A 22,366-nucleotide genomic window follows, 5' to 3' on the forward strand; every position below is an offset into this window, starting at 1 on the left:
CCTCATCTCAAAAATTCTTGAGTTTGGCAAGATACTCCTGAAGATGGTCGAAACGTTGTGCAAATAACACTCAAGAAACAAGCAGTAGTCCGAATAATACAAATAATAAACATTATCAATCCTCATCTCAAAAATTCTTGAGTTTGGCAAGATACTCCTGAAGATGGCCGACACGTTGTGCAAATAACACTCAAGAAACAAGCAGTAGTCCGAATAATACAAATAATAAACATTATCAATCCTCATCTCAAAAATTCTTGAGTTTGGCAAGATACTCCTGAAGATGGCCGACACGTTGTGCAAATAACACTCAAGAAACAAGCAATAGTCCGAATAATACAAATAATAAACATTATCAATCCTCATCTCAAAAATTCTTGAGTTTGGCAAGATACTCCTGAAGATGGCCGACACGTTGTGCAAATAACACTCAAGAAACAAGCAGTAGTCCGAATAATACAAATAATAAACATTATCAATCCTCATCTCAAAAATTCTTGAGTTTGGCAAGATACTCCTGAAGATGGCCGACACGTTGTGCAAATAACACTCAAGAAACAAGCAGTAGTCCGAATAATACAAATAATAAACATTATCAATCCTCATCTCAAAAATTCTTGAGTTTGGCAAGATACTCCTGAAGATGGCCGACACGTTGTGCAAATAACACTCAAGAAACAAGCAGTAGTCCGAATAATACAAATAATAAACATTATCAATCCTCATCTCAAAAATTCTTGAGTTTGGCAAGATACTCCTGAAGATGGCCGACACGTTGTGCAAATAACACTCAAGAAACAAGCAGTAGTCCGAATAATACAAATAATAAACATTATCAATCCTCATCTCAAAAATTCTTGAGTTTGGCAAGATACTCCTGAAGATGGCCGACACGTTGTGCAAATAACACTCAAGAAACAAGCAGTAGTCCGAATAATACAAATAATAAACATTATCAATCCTCATCTCAAAAATTCTTGAGTTTGGCAAGATACTCCTGAAGATGGCCGACACGTTGTGCAAATAACACTCAAGAAACAAGCAGTAGTCCGAATAATACAAATAATAAACATTATCAATCCTCATCTCAAAAATTCTTGAGTTTGGCAAGATACTCCTGAAGATGGCCGACACGTTGTGCAAATAACACTCAAGAAACAAGCAGTAGTCCGAATAATACAAATAATAAACATTATCAATCCTCATCTCAAAAATTCTTGAGTTTGGCAAGATACTCTTGAAGATGGCCGACACGTTGTGCAAATAACACTCAAGAAACAAGCAGTAGTCCGAATAATACAAATAATAAACATTATCAATCCTCATCTCAAAAATTCTTGAGTTTGGCAAGATACTCCTGAAGATGGCCGACACGTTGTGCAAATAACACTCAAGAAACAAGCAGTAGTCCGAATAATACAAATAATAAACATTATCAATCCTCATCTCAAAAATTCTTGAGTTTGGCAAGATACTCCTGAAGATGGCCGACACGTTGTGCAAATAACACTCAAGAAACAAGCAGTAGTCCGAATAATACAAATAATAAACATTATCAATCCTCATCTCAAAAATTCTTGAGTTTGGCAAGATACTCCTGAAGATGGCCGACACGTTGTGCAAATAACACTCAAGAAACAAGCAGTAGTCCGAATAATACAAATAATAAACATTATCAATCCTCATCTCAAAAATTCTTGAGTTTGGCAAGATACTCCTGAAGATGGCCGACACGTTGTGCAAATAACACTCAAGAAACAAGCAGTAGTCCGAATAATACAAATAATAAACATTATCAATCCTCATCTCAAAAATTCTTGAGTTTGGCAAGATACTCCTGAAGATGGCCGACACGTTGTGCAAATAACACTCAAGAAACAAGCAGTAGTCCGAATAATACAAATAATAAACATTATCAATCCTCATCTCAAAAATTCTTGAGTTTGGCAAGATACTCCTGAAGATGGCCGACACGTTGTGCAAATAACACTCAAGAAACAAGCAGTAGTCCGAATAATACAAATAATAAACATTATCAATCCTCATCTCAAAAATTCTTGAGTTTGGCAAGATACTCCTGAAGATGGCCGACACGTTGTGCAAATAACACTCAAGAAACAAGCAGTAGTCCGAATAATACAAATAATAAACATTATCAATCCTCATCTCAAAAATTCTTGAGTTTGGCAAGATACTCCTGAAGATGGCCGACACGTTGTGCAAATAACACTCAAGAAACAAGCAGTAGTCCGAATAATACAAATAATAAACATTATCAATCCTCATCTCAAAAATTCTTGAGTTTGGCAAGATACTCCTGAAGATGGCCGACACGTTGTGCAAATAACACTCAAGAAACAAGCAGTAGTCCGAATAATACAAATAATAAACATTATCAATCCTCATCTCAAAAATTCTTGAGTTTGGCAAGATACTCCTGAAGATGGCCGACACGTTGTGCAAATAACACTCAAGAAACAAGCAGTAGTCCGAATAATACAAATAATAAACATTATCAATCCTCATCTCAAAAATTCTTGAGTTTGGCAAGATACTCCTGAAGATGGCCGAAACGTTGTGCAAATAACACTCAAGAAACAAGCAGTAGTCCGAATAATACAAATAATAAACATTATCAATCCTCATCTCAAAAATTCTTGAGTTTGGCAAGATACTCCTGAAGATGGCCGAAATGTTGTGCAAATAACACTCAAGAAACAAGCAGTAGTCCGAATAATACAAATAATAAACATTATCAATCCTCATCTCAAAAATTCTTGAGTTTGGCAAGATACTCCTGAAGATGGCCGAAATGTTGTGCAAATAACACTCAAGAAACAAGCAGTAGTCCGAATAATACAAATAATAAACATTATCAATCCTCATCTCAAAAATTCTTGAGTTTGGCAAGATACTCCTGAAGATGGCCGACACGTTGTGCAAATAACACTCAAGAAACAAGCAGTAGTCCGAATAATACAAATAATAAACATTATCAATCCTCATCTCAAAAATTCTTGAGTTTGGCAAGATACTCCTGAAGATGGCCGACACGTTGTGCAAATAACACTCAAGAAACAAGCAGTAGTCCGAATAATACAAATAATAAACATTATCAATCCTCATCTCAAAAATTCTTGAGTTTGGCAAGATACTCCTGAAGATGGTCGAAACGTTGTGCAAATAACACTCAAGAAACAAGCAGTAGTCCGAATAATACAAATAATAAACATTATCAATCCTCATCTCAAAAATTCTTGAGTTTGGCAAGATACTCCTGAAGATGGCCGAAACGTTGTGCAAATAACACTCAAGAAACAAGCAGTAGTCCGAATAATACAAATAATAAACATTATCAATCCTCATCTCAAAAATTCTTGAGTTTGGCAAGATACTCCTGAAGATGGCCGAAACGTTGTGCAAATAACACTCAAGAAACAAGCAGTAGTCCGAATAATACAAATAATAAACATTATCAATCCTCATCTCAAAAATTCTTGAGTTTGGCAAGATACTCCTGAAGATGGCCGACACGTTGTGCAAATAACACTCAAGAAACAAGCAGTAGTCCGAATAATACAAATAATAAACATTATCAATCCTCATCTCAAAAATTCTTGAGTTTGGCAAGATACTCCTGAAGATGGCCGACACGTTGTGCAAATAACACTCAAGAAACAAGCAGTAGTCCGAATAATACAAATAATAAACATTATCAATCCTCATCTCAAAAATTCTTGAGTTTGGCAAGATACTCCTGAAGATGGCCGACACGTTGTGCAAATAACACTCAAGAAACAAGCAGTAGTCCGAATAATACAAATAATAAACATTATCAATCCTCATCTCAAAAATTCTTGAGTTTGGCAAGATACTCCTGAAGATGGCCGACACGTTGTGCAAATAACACTCAAGAAACAAGCAGTAGTCCGAATAATACAAATAATAAACATTATCAATCCTCATCTCAAAAATTCTTGAGTTTGGCAAGATACTCCTGAAGATGGCCGACACGTTGTGCAAATAACACTCAAGAAACAAGCAGTAGTCCGAATAATACAAATAATAAACATTATCAATCCTCATCTCAAAAATTCTTGAGTTTGGCAAGATACTCCTGAAGATGGCCGACACGTTGTGCAAATAACACTCAAGAAACAAGCAGTAGTCCGAATAATACAAATAATAAACATTATCAATCCTCATCTCAAAAATTCTTGAGTTTGGCAAGATACTCCTGAAGATGGCCGACACGTTGTGCAAATAACACTCAAGAAACAAGCAGTAGTCCGAATAATACAAATAATAAACATTATCAATCCTCATCTCAAAAATTCTTGAGTTTGGCAAGATACTCCTGAAGATGGCCGACACGTTGTGCAAATAACACTCAAGAAACAAGCAGTAGTCCGAATAATACAAATAATAAACATTATCAATCCTCATCTCAAAAATTCTTGAGTTTGGCAAGATACTCCTGAAGATGGCCGACACGTTGTGCAAATAACACTCAAGAAACAAGCAGTAGTCCGAATAATACAAATAATAAACATTATCAATCCTCATCTCAAAAATTCTTGAGTTTGGCAAGATACTCCTGAAGATGGCCGACACGTTGTGCAAATAACACTCAAGAAACAAGCAGTAGTCCGAATAATACAAATAATAAACATTATCAATCCTCATCTCAAAAATTCTTGAGTTTGGCAAGATACTCCTGAAGATGGCCGACACGTTGTGCAAATAACACTCAAGAAACAAGCAGTAGTCCGAATAATACAAATAATAAACATTATCAATCCTCATCTCAAAAATTCTTGAGTTTGGCAAGATACTCCTGAAGATGGCCGACACGTTGTGCAAATAACACTCAAGAAACAAGCAGTAGTCCGAATAATACAAATAATAAACATTATCAATCCTCATCTCAAAAATTCTTGAGTTTGGCAAGATACTCCTGAAGATGGCCGACACGTTGTGCAAATAACACTCAAGAAACAAGCAGTAGTCCGAATAATACAAATAATAAACATTATCAATCCTCATCTCAAAAATTCTTGAGTTTGGCAAGATACTCCTGAAGATGGCCGACACGTTGTGCAAATAACACTCAAGAAACAAGCAGTAGTCCGAATAATACAAATAATAAACATTATCAATCCTCATCTCAAAAATTCTTGAGTTTGGCAAGATACTCCTGAAGATGGCCGACACGTTGTGCAAATAACACTCAAGAAACAAGCAGTAGTCCGAATAATACAAATAATAAACATTATCAATCCTCATCTCAAAAATTCTTGAGTTTGGCAAGATACTCCTGAAGATGGCCGAAATGTTGTGCAAATAACACTCAAGAAACAAGCAGTAGTCCGAATAATACAAATAATAAACATTATCAATCCTCATCTCAAAAATTCTTGAGTTTGGCAAGATACTCCTGAAGATGGCCGAAACGTTGTGCAAATAACACTCAAGAAACAAGCAGTAGTCCGAATAATACAAATAATAAACATTATCAATCCTCATCTCAAAAATTCTTGAGTTTGGCAAGATACTCCTGAAGATGGCCGAAACGTTGTGCAAATAACACTCAAGAAACAAGCAGTAGTCCGAATAATACAAATAATAAACATTATCAATCCTCATCTCAAAAATTCTTGAGTTTGGCAAGATACTCCTGAAGATGGCCGACACGTTGTGCAAATAACACTCAAGAAACAAGCAGTAGTCCGAATAATACAAATAATAAACATTATCAATCCTCATCTCAAAAATTCTTGAGTTTGGCAAGATACTCCTGAAGATGGCCGAAACGTTGTGCAAATAACACTCAAGAAACAAGCAGTAGTCCGAATAATACAAATAATAAACATTATCAATCCTCATCTCAAAAATTCTTGAGTTTGGCAAGATACTCCTGAAGATGGCCGACACGTTGTGCAAATAACACTCAAGAAACAAGCAGTAGTCCGAATAATACAAATAATAAACATTATCAATCCTCATCTCAAAAATTCTTGAGTTTGGCAAGATACTCCTGAAGATGGCCGACACGTTGTGCAAATAACACTCAAGAAACAAGCAGTAGTCCGAATAATACAAATAATAAACATTATCAATCCTCATCTCAAAAATTCTTGAGTTTGGCAAGATACTCCTGAAGATGGCCGACACGTTGTGCAAATAACACTCAAGAAACAAGCAGTAGTCCGAATAATACAAATAATAAACATTATCAATCCTCATCTCAAAAATTCTTGAGTTTGGCAAGATACTCCTGAAGATGGCCGAAATGTTGTGCAAATAACACTCAAGAAACAAGCAGTAGTCCGAATAATACAAATAATAAACATTATCAATCCTCATCTCAAAAATTCTTGAGTTTGGCAAGATACTCCTGAAGATGGCCGACACGTTGTGCAAATAACACTCAAGAAACAAGCAGTAGTCCGAATAATACAAATAATAAACATTATCAATCCTCATCTCAAAAATTCTTGAGTTTGGCAAGATACTCCTGAAGATGGCCGACACGTTGTGCAAATAACACTCAAGAAACAAGCAGTAGTCCGAATAATACAAATAATAAACATTATCAATCCTCATCTCAAAAATTCTTGAGTTTGGCAAGATACTCCTGAAGATGGCCGACACGTTGTGCAAATAACACTCAAGAAACAAGCAGTAGTCCGAATAATACAAATAATAAACATTATCAATCCTCATCTCAAAAATTCTTGAGTTTGGCAAGATACTCCTGAAGATGGCCGAAACGTTGTGCAAATAACACTCAAGAAACAAGCAGTAGTCCGAATAATACAAATAATAAACATTATCAATCCTCATCTCAAAAATTCTTGAGTTTGGCAAGATACTCCTGAAGATGGCCGACACGTTGTGCAAATAACACTCAAGAAACAAGCAGTAGTCCGAATAATACAAATAATAAACATTATCAATCCTCATCTCAAAAATTCTTGAGTTTGGCAAGATACTCCTGAAGATGGCCGAAATGTTGTGCAAATAACACTCAAGAAACAAGCAGTAGTCCGAATAATACAAATAATAAACATTATCAATCCTCATCTCAAAAATTCTTGAGTTTGGCAAGATACTCCTGAAGATGGCCGAAACGTTGTGCAAATAACACTCAAGAAACAAGCAGTAGTCCGAATAATACAAATAATAAACATTATCAATCCTCATCTCAAAAATTCTTGAGTTTGGCAAGATACTCCTGAAGATGGCCGAAACGTTGTGCAAATAACACTCAAGAAACAAGCAGTAGTCCGAATAATACAAATAATAAACATTATCAATCCTCATCTCAAAAATTCTTGAGTTTGGCAAGATACTCCTGAAGATGGCCGACACGTTGTGCAAATAACACTCAAGAAACAAGCAGTAGTCCGAATAATACAAATAATAAACATTATCAATCCTCATCTCAAAAATTCTTGAGTTTGGCAAGATACTCCTGAAGATGGCCGACACGTTGTGCAAATAACACTCAAGAAACAAGCAGTAGTCCGAATAATACAAATAATAAACATTATCAATCCTCATCTCAAAAATTCTTGAGTTTGGCAAGATACTCCTGAAGATGGCCGACACGTTGTGCAAATAACACTCAAGAAACAAGCAGTAGTCCGAATAATACAAATAATAAACATTATCAATCCTCATCTCAAAAATTCTTGAGTTTGGCAAGATACTCCTGAAGATGGCCGACACGTTGTGCAAATAACACTCAAGAAACAAGCAGTAGTCCGAATAATACAAATAATAAACATTATCAATCCTCATCTCAAAAATTCTTGAGTTTGGCAAGATACTCCTGAAGATGGCCGACACGTTGTGCAAATAACACTCAAGAAACAAGCAGTAGTCCGAATAATACAAATAATAAACATTATCAATCCTCATCTCAAAAATTCTTGAGTTTGGCAAGATACTCCTGAAGATGGCCGAAACGTTGTGCAAATAACACTCAAGAAACAAGCAGTAGTCCGAATAATACAAATAATAAACATTATCAATCCTCATCTCAAAAATTCTTGAGTTTGGCAAGATACTCCTGAAGATGGCCGAAATGTTGTGCAAATAACACTCAAGAAACAAGCAGTAGTCCGAATAATACAAATAATAAACATTATCAATCCTCATCTCAAAAATTCTAAAACAAAAGAATTTATTTTACTCAGCCCACACCCTCTCCATGTTTACTTGGACAATTCTATTTCAGGAATTATTTGTTGTTTATTACAACAAGATGAACGCGCGTATGTGGATGTTAAGAAGTAAAAAATAACGCTTGCTATTTGCTATAACGATTGCACGCTGACCGACTTTATGTTAAGACAATAGACGAGTGTTTTACAAAGTCAAAAATGTCCCATTTTTCATTAAGCATGCATTCATTTGCTATCAAACAATACGATGAAAAACCGAAATATAAAAATTGAAATAAAAAAAAAAACTGTAAAAAGAAGAAACTTTCTATTTTTATTGTGGACCTGGAAATACGTGCAGAGGGGGAGGTGTGCTAGAGGTACCCAAGCACCTGCCCTTTTTACTCCTGTTTTAAAAGCGTCTTTTTCAGAGAAGTATATTATATGCCCGTGCCCCACCATCAGTATATTTTTTGCCGTTTTCTTTCACTTGAGTACATGCACTGAAAATGTTCTCTGCATGTCACTGCTAAGAGATATTGTCCAATGATCTTTGCGCAAACTGGGGGTGAACGAGTGGTTGGTTAAGGTTGTACGAACAATGTATAGAAATATACAATGCTGTGTTAAAATGGACAGCGCATTTAGTGACAGATTTAACGTTAAAGTGGTATATCCGAGTTCTGTCTTGAATTTATGCCTTTCATTTGTGTCTTAAAAGCGTTGTCCAGAGAGTTTCATATCCATTATCCAAAAAAGATGTATGCTGATGATGCAGTACTTGCTTGAGAAACAATGGAAAACCGGTCTACTTGTTAAGCTAAACACTCGATGAAATATTACCTAAAGTAAAGGTTCGACAGTGAATGTCGGATGCAATTGAAGTTTTGTGGTACTTGTAAGCATAAGGTATCAAAAAGTGCAGTAGAATTGCTGGAAGTGTAAGACAATGGAGACGGATGAGAAAACAGATGTGGAGAAAGTATGTTTAGATAGTAAAGTTATTGAAGTTGTCGAGAAGTTTTGTTACTTATTTATTTGCGGACTGTTATCCTCATCTCTATAGTGGTTGTTTCGCCACATTTTCGGCTAACTCATCATCTGGCATTCTTGTTAGTTGCCAAAATGTGGTGAGACAACAACAACTATGGAAGGCAGTAATTACTGGGAATGCAATTACAAGACTCGGTATTCCTATCCCATCACGGTTAATCACCTGAAGAAGGCCAGAGGATGAGTTGGCCGAAACGTAATGAAAACAACAACTATGAATACGAGGATAACAGTCCCCAAATAAATAAATAAATATACAAATAAATAAATAAATATACAAATAAATAAATACATAAATGACTCATCTCAAAGGATTCCAATGAAAAACATAATTTAAGTGTTGTTAGCTTGGTGACACAATTAGAATACAGAGTGGAGCAGATATTATAAGTTTTAGAATTAATTTCAGGGAATTTCTGCCATTACTAAGTAGCAGATAGTTACCACTGTTGATCAAAAGCAGAGTCTATCAATCATGTGCTCACAGTGTGATAATGAATGGAAATAAAACCTGGCCAGTGAGAGTTAAGGATATGCGTTGCATGGAGAGAAATAATACGAGAACATGATATGATAGATGTGCAATGAGAGTGTTAAAGACAAACTCGGTTCTGATGACCCCAGAAAAAGTTTAGATCCAAAAAGCATAGGAGAATGTGCACAGAAGTAGATTTTGATGATATGACTATGGAGAATGAGGATTCTTAAGTTAGTAGATGTAGAACAGTTGAGGTAATAGGTCCAGTTCATAAATTCAACATGGGAAGAAATATGTGCATCGAAGGTCGATCCTTAGACTTTTATTATTCCTCTTATGCATAAATGACTTCCCTGATAAAATTGTCACCGAGATGGGTATATTTGTTGATGACACCATGCTCTATAAATGACACGAGGGAAAAACAAATGAACAAATATCTAAGGAAATGGTTGAAAACTTAGAGGAAAACTTCCAGTTTGTAGTGGAATGGGAATATGAATGAATGGTAACATACAATGCTGCCAAGACTAAACTTCTTTCCTTTAATAGTTACAAAAACCTTTTGAACCACTGATAGCCAAAGCTAATGATACACTATCTGAAAGCTCTTTGTTTAAACTCCTCGGCTTAACATTCACAGGGAACATAGGAACAAATATATTGAGGACATTGCCAAAACTGCTGCGAAGAAGGTGGGTTCTCTCTATCATGCTAGAAAGTTACGTACACTTAAAAGTATCCTGTATCTCTACAAGGCCACCACATTCGCTTATGAATGGAGTATTGTTGCCACATTTGGGTTGGTGCATCTGCTCCTGGTTTCTAGGTTTCTCACTCCTTGACAGGCTTCAAAAAAAAAAAATGGTCTACCTAATAAGTTCTGCATTGTCAACTAAACTCCAAACTTTTTCCTACCAATGAAATACTGCATTACTGTGCCTATTTGCAAGCGTTTTGATGGAAGGTTCTCTGACGAACTCCAAGCCCTTGTACCCCATCAACGTACCACCGACTAGTTCAACAAACAGCTAAATCCCACCCCTACATTGTAGAAATCCCTAGGTGTCGGGCAGACTTCTACTCAAATAGTTTCTTCCCTTGAACTGCTAGACGTTGAATTCCCAACCAAGTCCCCACTTTCCCGACTATACTGACACGCAGAAGTTCAAGTATAATGTGAACAGACATCTTGCTGCTCAACTCCCTACACAGTATCCCTGCAAATTTTGTCCCAAACAAGACCCCTTACATTCAAGTGGCACTGTGCCTTTTTTGAGGTGAAAAAGCAAATAAAAAAAGTAATAAAAATGTACTTGAGAGAAAAAGGGATTAATAAAGACCTGGTAGACATAGGTTACATTGGAAATCAGTTTGTAAATGCCGTCAAACACATGCCAACATGTAAAACGGACGAGATGATGATGATGATGATGATGATGATCATGAGAAGAAGAAGAAGAAGAAGAAGAAGAAGAAGAAGAAGAAGTTATTACTTTTATTCGTAGGTGGGAATAATTGTTCACACACAATTATTTTTTTTCATTCTATAGGGTTCCACACCGATTATATTAAGTTACTCTTTCAATAATAACATTTTGTAATGACTGAACTCGGGATATATATTTTAAGAGCTGGCCAAAGATTGTGAAGTCAATTTCTAAGAGCTATCTAGCACGTAACTCGGATGGTAAACAGATGATGATGATGATGATGATGATGATGATGAGATCTATAAATTATATGGATTTTATTTATTTAATTTTTTTCATTGGGCTATTTTTATTTATCGAATGTGAAGAAATTCAACATTTTTACTCGAGGAACATATTGCATTCAAAACAATTTTGCAAATATTTCTATCTTAAAAGCAAGCAAGGAACACGATAATAGTCAAGAAGAATAATTATTATTCTTTTAATAAGAGTTATTCCCCTTGATTTTTCTTTTAAGATTATTATTTAAGAATATCTCTATATTACCATACTGCCAGACCAGATTAAGTATATTTAAAACATAAACTGTAACAAAGTATATTAATCTATAGCAGATTACATAGTACAACTCGATAATAAATGAAGGTCTAACTTTTAAAATACGGGCAACACAATTTTACATTAGATAATTTCACATATTAGAACAAATATATATATATATATATATATATATATATATATATATATATATATATATATATATATATATATACATATACAAATTATATGTTAATTGTTCATATTAATAAGAGAGAGTCTATGAGGGCAGAGTTAGATACAAGGCTGACTTTTAACCTGGAGAAAATCCAGCTCCTCAAAAAGCGACACTCGGAATTAGGGCAAACATTAAAATGGCCTCACTCTAGAAGGATTTCTCCTTCAGAGATCGACGATGAAAAAGATAAAGTGTAGTCAGAACACATACTATAATTTGCTCCTGGCCGAATGCATGTAGAGCGTAACAACAATATAAATATTAAAGCAAGAAAGTAATCAAATTCTCAATGAAATTTTCATTGCTTTGAGAAATATAATAGAATATCTTTGAAAAATGTGACATCATTTTGGTTAGAGACAGATGCCAACTCTCGATTTACAAACAGATAAAAGAATATTGTGAGATGGTTTTGTTATTTCATCTGAATGCTGATTTAACAACAGGATATATGGGGAATACATTAAAACGATCTTGAAAGTTGTGCGTTTTGTAAAATAAATCAGAATTGCATAAAATGAGAAAACCTGGAAGAAATAAAATATCTCAGTGTGTGTGTGTGTGTGTGTGTGTGTATGTGTGTGTGTATGTGTGTGGTTGTGGTTGTGTGGGTGTGTATGTGTGTGTGTGTGTGGTTGTGTGGGTGTGTGTGTGGTTGTGTGGGTGTGTGTGCGCGCAATTCATTCATATATCACGTGTTATGTGTTGTATAAGAGCTGTGTTGCCAATTAATTTGACCCTATGTTTTTACTGGGTCGAAACCTTATCTAATGATGGTGGCGATGATTGTTTGCATACAAGAAGTGTAAGACAATGGAAATGTACGAGAACTCAGATATGGTGCAAAGTACATCTGGTTGTACAGAAGTTTTGTCACATTAGCAATACTATTGGAACACAGGGTGGAGCAGGTGCTAGTAAGAGTTAGGAGTGGATGGAGAAAATGGAAATTCTGCAGTTATTGATCAGCAGAACATTTCCACTGTTGACCAAGGGAACATCCTATCGGGCATGTGTACGCAGTCTGATGATGTATGGAAGTAACACGTGGCTATTGAGGGTTGAGGCCATGTGTTGCATGGATAGAAATGCTAAACGATACGTGTGTAATATGGGACTGTGACAACAGCCATGGAAACAAGCGTCCAAGTGTGGCGTGTGCATATTATAAAAAGTTACTGACACTCAAACTCGAAACCCGACTGATAGGAAACAAAAGGATGACATATGCAAATTAAGACGCGGTCGAATTTGAGCATATAAAAAGCCGGTATTTCTTTCATTGAAGAAGAGATTGTTTGTTGACTTGGAGTCAGTTGAATGTACGGTTAATTTGCGTATCAATGGATTATTATCGATTGGACACTAAGCTACCAGATAATAAAAAAATTGAAAAAAAAAAAAAATCAATATTTAAAGATTTGGAAAGCGAAGTCAATTTCACATACAGCATTCTAGAAAATCGATCCCCCATTTCTTGAACGAATTTACGATAGTCTCGTTTTGATTTTGGGTCCTTCAGTCACCCACTAACTATTTGCTCATATATATATATATATATATATATATATATAATATGAGCAAACAGTTAATAAAATATGTTAAAAAACACTTTGAAATGAGTTAGAAACATATTTAATCTGAAAAGGAAACACTAGATAAATGGATAGTCCTTAATCCGCAGAGTTTCGAAGAAATACTCTCCTTCTCATCAGAGGGTAGGAATTAGTAAAATGCAGGATCGGATTTTGCATGCAGAAGTATTTGATGAAACAACAAGTAAGTCAAAGATCTTACTTGAAAACAAAATAAGTTAAGCAGAGGGAATATGGTAAAGAAATATATATATATATATATATATATATATATATATATATATATATATATATATATATATATATATATACCTCAGGAAATGGATAATTGAAGTTTATAAAGTGAATAATTTTGTAAACTAAAAGTGGAAATATAAATATTAAGATCAAAAATAATATTTATAGACCAATCCTAATCAGATGAAATCAGCTGAATATTCGGGATAGAGCATAGGTATAAACTCGAAAATGTAGGTTAGAAATTATAAACAGTTAATTTTTATTTTCTTGTAACTTTCAAAAACATAGTGAACCTTTTCCTTGCATTTATATGGGCCTATACATCATCAGATTTTACTTCAGTTTATAGACGGACTTTCTACCATTTGGATTACCACTAATACCAGACACTTTTTTCTTACCATTCAACATTTAACCCCACCTTCATCTTCTTATGTGTTTTCCATATGAAAATTATAGTCAGCCGATTACTGTTTATTTTGCTAACTATTTTTCCGCTGAGGATAAGAACCATTCTGTGAAACGCTATAGATTTTCATTTTGTATCCCCTGTGTCGAATAATTTATGTTTGTAATTTATAGCCTACATTAATTTTACAAAATTTTAGTTTTCCAAATTTATATGAGAAGTTCGATTATCAACGTCATGCTTGTAGATTCAATCCCCAACTAGGAAAGATGCGAGTCTTGTCGTAATGATGAGTTGTAGTACAAACTCATATATATATTCAAATTCATATATATTTAAACTCATATATATTTAAACTCATATATATTCAAACTCATATATATTCAAACTCATATATATTCAAACTCATATATATTCAAACTCATATATATTCAAACCCATATATATTTAAACTCATATATATTTAAACTCATATATATTCAAACTCATATATATTACAAGACAAATAACACCTACATGAGAAGAGATTAATGTAATAATAAGAAAAGCAACTTACCCTAATCTGTCTTCGTCGTAAACATAAAGATTAAGATCATAAAAATCACTGTGTAAATGCATCTTGTATTCTTCTCCCCAGAATGGACTGAGACTTTTGTATACTGTAGCTGTCCTGCAATGAAACAGGAAAAGATGAGAAAACACGAGAGGAAGAAAGAGGGGGGAAAGAATGAGAGAAATAAAATTTAAAAATGATGAGAGAAACAAACAAGCAAAACAAATAAAGAAAGAAAAAGATGAGAGAAACAAACAAGCAAAACAAATAAAGAAAGAAAAAGATGAGAGAAACAAACAAGCAAAACAAATAAAGAAAGAAAAAGATGAGAGAAACAAACAAGCAAAACAAATAAAGAAAGAAAATGATGAGAGAAACAAACAAGCAAAACAAATAAAGAAAGAAAAAGATGAGAGAAACAAACAAGCAAAACAAATAAAGAAAGAAAAAGATGAGAGAAACAAACAAGCAAAACAAATAAAGAAAGAAAAAGATGAGAGAAACAAACAAGCAAAACAAATAAAGAAAGAAAAAGATGAGAGAAACAAACAAGCAAAACAAATAAAGAAAGAAAATGATGAGAGAAACAAACAAGCAAAACAAATAAAGAAAGAAAATGATGAGAGAAACAAACAAGCAAAACAAATAAAGAAAGAAAATGATGAGAGAAACAAACAAGCAAAACAAATAAAGAAAGAAAAAGATGAGAGAAACAAACAAGCAAAACAAATAAAGAAAGAAAAAGATGAGAGAAACAAACAAGCAAAACAAACAAAGAAAGAAAAAGATGAGAGAAAGTAAAAAATAAAAAAAGATAAAAAACAGAAACAGATAAAAGAAACAAAAAAGAGGAAAAGATGAGAGAAACAAAACAACAAAAAAAGATGAGGAAAAGATGAGAGAAAAATGATAGAAAAAGATGAGGACAGGAAAAAAAGATGAGACAAAGATGAGGAAAGTAAAACAAAAAAGAATGAAAAGGACATAAAAATCAAAAGATACAAAAAAAGAAAAACAACAACAAAAAGATTAAAAAAAAAAGATGAGTGAAACAAAAACGTTGAGACATTCAAATCTATTAGAGGTTAAATCAATACACAGTGACAGAAGACAAGAGAAGTACAAGAGATAAGGCCCCCCCCACACATATATATATATATATATATATATATATATATATATATATATATATATATATACTAGCGTGGGTTCCCGGCGTTGCCCGGGTTGACAATAAGTTCCGTTTGAACACACCTAAGGTTATTAATCATTTTCATCATGGGCAACATCGATACTTCCACAACAATCTAAAAAATAAAATCAGATAAAAACATGTAAATGTAATCGCCCCCCCCAAAAAAAAAGTATGTGATATCCTCTCCCCCAGATATTTCTGCAGAAGATACAAAGAGAAGAAACTATTCTCCGGATATTGAGCAGTTTTTGTTGGCCATGCCTGAAATAAATAAAAATAAATCAAGACAACTTTTGTTTCAATAAAAATAGCAACGAGTGCCCGAACAATCGCAAAAAAAAAAAAAAAAAACTAGCCAAGTAGGAAGGCACGAACCCGAAATGCGACTGAAGGGAAAAGGTAACTTGAAATCTATTTTGCCCACTGTTAAAAGACTACTTTTGACTTTATGAGCTTGAAAAAATAACTTTATAACGCGTGCGTAATATGCATTTGTTTTTTTTTCGTTTTTTAATTTTTTTTAGAGGGAGGGGCTTTTTCGATTTGCTTTTTTGAGAGGGGTGTTAAAAGAAAGTCTGCACTTGTAATTTTTTCAAAAACTGCAAATTTGAGCTAAATTTAATGTAACTGTTTAAACAACCTATACCACATTTGATTCGCCTGTTTTACCTGTTCATATTTGACTTTGAATTTAAATATTCTAGTGCTCACGTCAATTTAAAAAAATAAATTCACATTGAGGAGGCAAAAAGAAAGTCCGCAGCAACAAATTCACTTAAAACCAGCTTAAATTATCGCCCCTAAATCAGTTTAAAATATCCACCAACAGGCAACAAAACATCTCTAATCGTAATTGTTGTTGTTCCAGGTAATACAACGTAACATTTAACCCATATGCCACGACTTTCTCTTAGTGATCATCAGGGGCTCATTAATCTCCACCTTTCTGGTTTATCCAATCGAGAAATCGGTCGCAGATTTAAATATGATGAAAAAACGGTATGAAAGAATGTGCAAACGCACGAAAACACCGGCAGTGTTCATGATGCCCCTAAATCTGATTGTACTAGAGTTACTTCTAACAGGGAAGACAATGCTATCAAGATCCGTAGCTTAAGAAACAGATTTGAAACGGCTCCCCAAATCCAACAACAGTGCAATCTTGTTAAAAAGTGCTCGCTTTCTACTGTCAAGAACAGATTAAAGGAATTTAATTTGCGAGGATATGTTGCAAGACGCAAGCCAATGATTTCTGTAAAGAACAGAAAGCGCCATCTAAAGTTCGTCAGATGCAATGAAGATCATGACTCTTCATATTGGTTAAAAGTGCTTTTTAGCGATGAATGTAAGTTCAATAAGCTAGGCAGTGATGGTAGTTAGTATGTCCGTCAGAGGAAAGACAAAGAATTTTATCCTAGGTGCTCAGTTTCAACGCTGCAAGTTTTGGTGTGGGGCATTATTACTACCAATTAGTACCAAAGGGCCTATAGTTCGCTTGCAAGGTCGAATTAATTCGATCAAGTACATTAATATGTTGACCAAGCATTTTCTACCCTACTTTGGTTGGAATTTGGATGCAGAATAATGCTCCCATTCACACAGCTGACAATGTCAAAAGGTTCCTGGAAGAGCATGATATTCCGTGTTTGAATTAGCCTGCACAATCTCCAGACGTCAATCCTATCGAAAACGCATGGCATTACATCAAGCAGAAGCTATGCAAGGATAAAATGTAAAATTTGGAAGAACTTTGGACAAAAATTAAAGAAACATGTGATGCCCTTTCCCTGGAGTATTGTTGCAGTCTAATTCAAGGAATTCACAAAAGATTGCAGACTGTCAAATTGCAGAAGGGCTATGCTACTAAACATTAACTAGTTCATTGTGTTTCTGTTGTAGGTGGGTTGCAGTAATGTCCTAAAGTTACATTTAAATAACAATTTTCCATTGTGCGGACTTTCTTTTTGCCTTCTCAATTTGAAGTTATTTTTTTTAAATAGACGTACACACTAGAATATTTCAATTAAAAGTAAATTATGAACAGGTAAAATTATAGAAAAATAAAAGGCCAATCAAATGAGATATAGTTTGTTTAAACAGTTACATTAAATTTAGCTTAAATTTGCAATTTTTGAAAAATTACAAGTGCGGACTTTCTTTTTGCAGCCTTTAAACTAGTATTGTCACCTGAAATAATGATCAACGAATGTTTCACGCTCCCATATTTTATTGTCATTGATATTGATGAAATAGTTCATTTTACAATCAAATCGATTGGTTGCTTGCTCTAATTGGGGAAGAAACTTCACATGCCTACCGTTGATTTTATAAAAGTAGTTTTATATATCATGCTTGCATGAAAGTTTATCATGCAAAAGTCAAGTATCATGCTTCAACTGTGCTCTAAACAGAAATATTCATTTCGAACGCACCCCCTGTCATATCAAAGAACCTACTGTTGATTTTATATGTAAGGTTTTCCAGCTTGTGTGCTAATAAAACTTCTCAAATACACTTGTGATGTTGTGTAAGATGTTAACTTTGGTCAAAATCACCTGTTTCTTTCTTTCATCGGATTATTTTGATTATCAAACACACTTTTACTCTTTATGAATATTAAAAGAAAAAAAAAGTTACTAAACATTTATTAATAATTTCTCATTTACAAACATTTGTTTTTAAATTTCATTTTAAATGACGACTTTTATCGACTTTTTTTTTTTAATAGTAATTGCGGATGGGTATGCTGACAACAAATATCAGTTAAATTTTGCAAACCCGAAGTTTATTACAAAAACGTTTTGTTTTCGCACTATTCAACAATTTGTTCATCCACGCATGTAAATTAAAAATATTTGTAAAAGTGAGAAATTATCAGTAAATGATTTAGTTATTTTTTTATTTATTTATTTTTTTTTTTACATTAGGTTCACCTACACAAATGTTAAGAACGGCTTTCAGAATAAACACCCTCAACCTCTCCATGTTAACAACGGATTTCGGAATAAACACCATTTGGAGGGGGGGGGGAGAATATTTACAAAATTTAACTGATATTTGTTGTCAACATACGCATCCGCAAATACTATTAAAAAAAAAGTCGATAAAAGTCGTCATTTAAAAAGAAATTTAAAATAAAATGTTTGTAAAAGTGAGAAATTATCAATAAATGTTTAGTAATATTTTTCTTTTAATATTCATAAAGTAAAACTTTTTTTCAAAATAAATAAATAAATAAATGTTTGTAAATGTGACAAATAATCGTTTAGTTACGGCAACGTCAGTAAATAAAATATGTTACGTGCGGGGTGGGGTGGGAGACTAAGGGAGCGACTATTATTTTTTTCTGCTGGTCGCCATGGAACTCAACGCCCAAGGAGTACCAAAATGTAATTTTTTTGTCAAATAAATAAATTTCAAGCAATTTTTGCAATAAATAATAAATAGCAACTTTGTTAATTTTACGACTCGCCCCGGCATATTATAAACACCCTAACCTCCCCATGTTAAAACGGCTTTCGAAATGAACACCCCCAACCTCCCCATGTTAAGAATGGCTTTCGAGGTTTGTGGAAGGGCGTGTGTTATTTGAAAGCCGTTTTTAACATGGGGAGGTTAGGGTGTTTATAATATGCTGAGGCATGTCGTAAAAATGAAACAGTTCAGAAAAAGTTAAAACAAACTTTTTTTATGTAAACAATGCCGTGAAAGAAACTAAACAATTAAAACGTAATGTTTCATGAGTGAAAAGCCTAAGATAAATAAAGGAATTTAAAATTTAAAAATTGGTAAGATAGATAAATGAATTTAAATTAAAAAAATATGTGATTTTTTTTGTGCTAATGCAGAGAGTGATCCGCGCTATTTTTTAAATCGTATTTCCATGTTTAATTAAAGTTTTATGATATGTTTTTTTATTCAATTGTAAGGTTAAAGTACAGAATAGGTATAAAACACCCTCCTTAAGAATGGCTTTTTAAATAATAACGTTATTATTTCAGCACGGATCACTCTCTGCATGAGTACCCTTTTTTTTACTTATCTTGTAATTCGAGAGTAGTTGAAACGGAAGTTACCGGAAATAATACCGGGCAGTCTTGTAGAAACGCCTTACGAAAAATATTTATATTTTAATTAATATTTTTATAATTCGCAATGTTAAATTATTTTAATAACATGCATTGACTTTACAGATAGATTTTCTGAAAATTTCAATTAAATTGGTAATGTAGAAATATAGTTTTGAACGAACCAAGAATTACATTTATATATATATATATATATATATATATATATATATATATATATATATATATAAAAGAATGTTAATAAAATAAAATAGAATAAAAGAGCTATGTCTTTTATTCTTCTAAACATGTCAAATAATATTCTAAACATTTTATACTCTTCTAAATGCATATTGTCACTTATTAAATTCCGCATAACAATGTCTACCTCATTGATATTCTGATAGTAAAAGGAAGCCGGTGCTGATGGTCCCAACCTTCACCTCTTAGCAACCATCAACTCAAGATAATGTCATATTCTGTTCCTGACTAAATCTCTTCTGCTCAGTTTTCAATGCTTCAAAGTCTTATTCTGTTCTGACCCTTGGGTCACACATAAATAGATTCCTATTCCAAGATATCCAACAATAATAATACACTGAAGGCTTATACAGACGAAAGAAAGCACACCGTTACCTTTTCAGCGGTGAGGTTATGAAAGCCACCAGAATAAGAAAAGGACGAGGGAAGCACATGATAAATTTGCTGACATATGGTAACACGGGCTTATTATTCTTGCAACTCTGTATTGAAGCCAACACTCAACGGAAGTGAGCGAGCGAAAAGCAGCACCACAGAAAAACGTAATCAGGTCAATAATATGCTGAAACGGCTAATCTGAATGTAATAACACTTGCAGCTATTTTAGCATTGCGCAGAAATAAAGGAGGGCCTTCTTCTTAAGACTCCTTAAGCATTTTAGACATTTGAATAAAAAAATATGATGTAATGGATTTTGATCAAAGTAGGAATAAGGATTTCAGACATAAGGTTTAATAGCATTACATCTTGATTTTAATGTTCATAAGGATATAGGTACATTTGAAGAAGGTCGGAGATTACATCGACCAAAACGTTGTGATAATAACACCTTGAATGAGAACAATAGTCCGAACAATTCAAATAATATATATTATCAATCCCCGTCTTAAAAATCCCAAAACGTTATATCAAATCGGTATTAACCCGAAAATGGAAACGACTTGACACTTCTTTCTGCTTCATAAACACATCGCGTTTTCAAAATTCTAACATCTATAATTTTTTAGAAATGAAAAAAACAAAGCCATTATTTTTCATCTTTCACTGATAACAACCATTGTAAAGATACATCTGAGGAAGGCCGGAGGTTACATCGATCGAAATGTTGTTAGAATAACACACAAGATAAGAACCGTAGTCCGAACAATCCAAATAATACAATTTTGTTATGTTACTTCATTAGAAGTTTGGAACCTTGTTACGTCATACCTTGTTAAGTTTACTCATTTGAGGTTAATCGTTCCACAACCTATAGTGCACCAGTAGTATTTTGTAAGTCTGATAAGCGCCTCACTTTCATCACATTTGATTTTCATTTGAATTGGTTCGATAGCAAAAGGAAAATACTGGTTTTCAGAACTCAGCCAAGGTTTCTCCTTGGCACCAAAATCTGCATGTGGCGTGACCACCTAAGGGAGCTATATCGCTCCCCATTGGGGAGATTAAGACCCCCCCCCCTAAAACACTGAGTAAGGCTGAGTAATTATGCTGATATTGTCTGGTAAGCATTAATTGGGTGCTCGGACAACGGTGGGTAACTTATCTTAAGGGATGAATTTATTATGTTTTTTTTAAAACAGACATATATTTTATTGAGAAAAATGACAAGAGATGTCAGATTAAAATTAGAATGAAATCATATATTCGTTCTTGGCCTGACAAACCCGTGCTCAGGATGTCTGGCTTTCTGAGTGCGAGAGGTCAAAATATTACCCTTTCGGGGCGTGTGAGTGAATTTGAGTTCTGATCCCAGATTTGCAAGCTTAATGTGTTGAGTTCTGATTGATATGGGGAACAGCTTACCCTACCCTATCACCTTCAATATAAGCAAATGCCCGGGCTCAAATTATCAGATTGGAGCTAAATCTCGAGGCAAGAACATTCACCCCCAAGAGAACACTACCCACCCGCCTTTTGCATCACGCTCGCCATCGTGGAGACTGAAGAATAAGCTTTCAGACTGTTTTCTAGTATAAACGAACTGAACAATTACATATATGTAAACACCTGTAATTTCGTGAATTAACTATTAGTAGACTAGAACCCCCTGTGTTTGTTTTCTTTTAGTCTGCATGAGAAACTAATTGAATTTCAGTGGGCACCAGCATTGGGAACCAACAATGAGGCCTCTGC

The 22,366-nt window shown here is 34.0% G+C and overlaps 1 protein-coding gene across 1 annotated transcript in view; it reads right to left on the reverse strand.

Annotated features, from left to right (window-relative positions):
* LOC145281510 (rasGAP-activating-like protein 1) overlaps window positions 1–22,366 on the reverse strand; it is a 668,245-nt gene that overhangs the window by 148,424 nt on the left and 497,455 nt on the right. Inside the window, exon 3 of the mRNA XM_080132211.1 lies at window positions 14,714–14,827. Within this exon, the coding sequence (XP_079988337.1) occupies window positions 14,714–14,827 (114 nt within the window). The remainder of the gene's footprint in view (window positions 1–14,713; window positions 14,828–22,366) is intronic.

The sequence above is a fragment of the Euprymna scolopes genome, chromosome 1, assembly GCF_053919585.1.
Source record: "Euprymna scolopes isolate OS-2025 chromosome 1, ASM5391958v1, whole genome shotgun sequence".
NCBI classification, from domain to species: Eukaryota; Metazoa; Mollusca; class Cephalopoda; order Sepiida; family Sepiolidae; genus Euprymna; species Euprymna scolopes.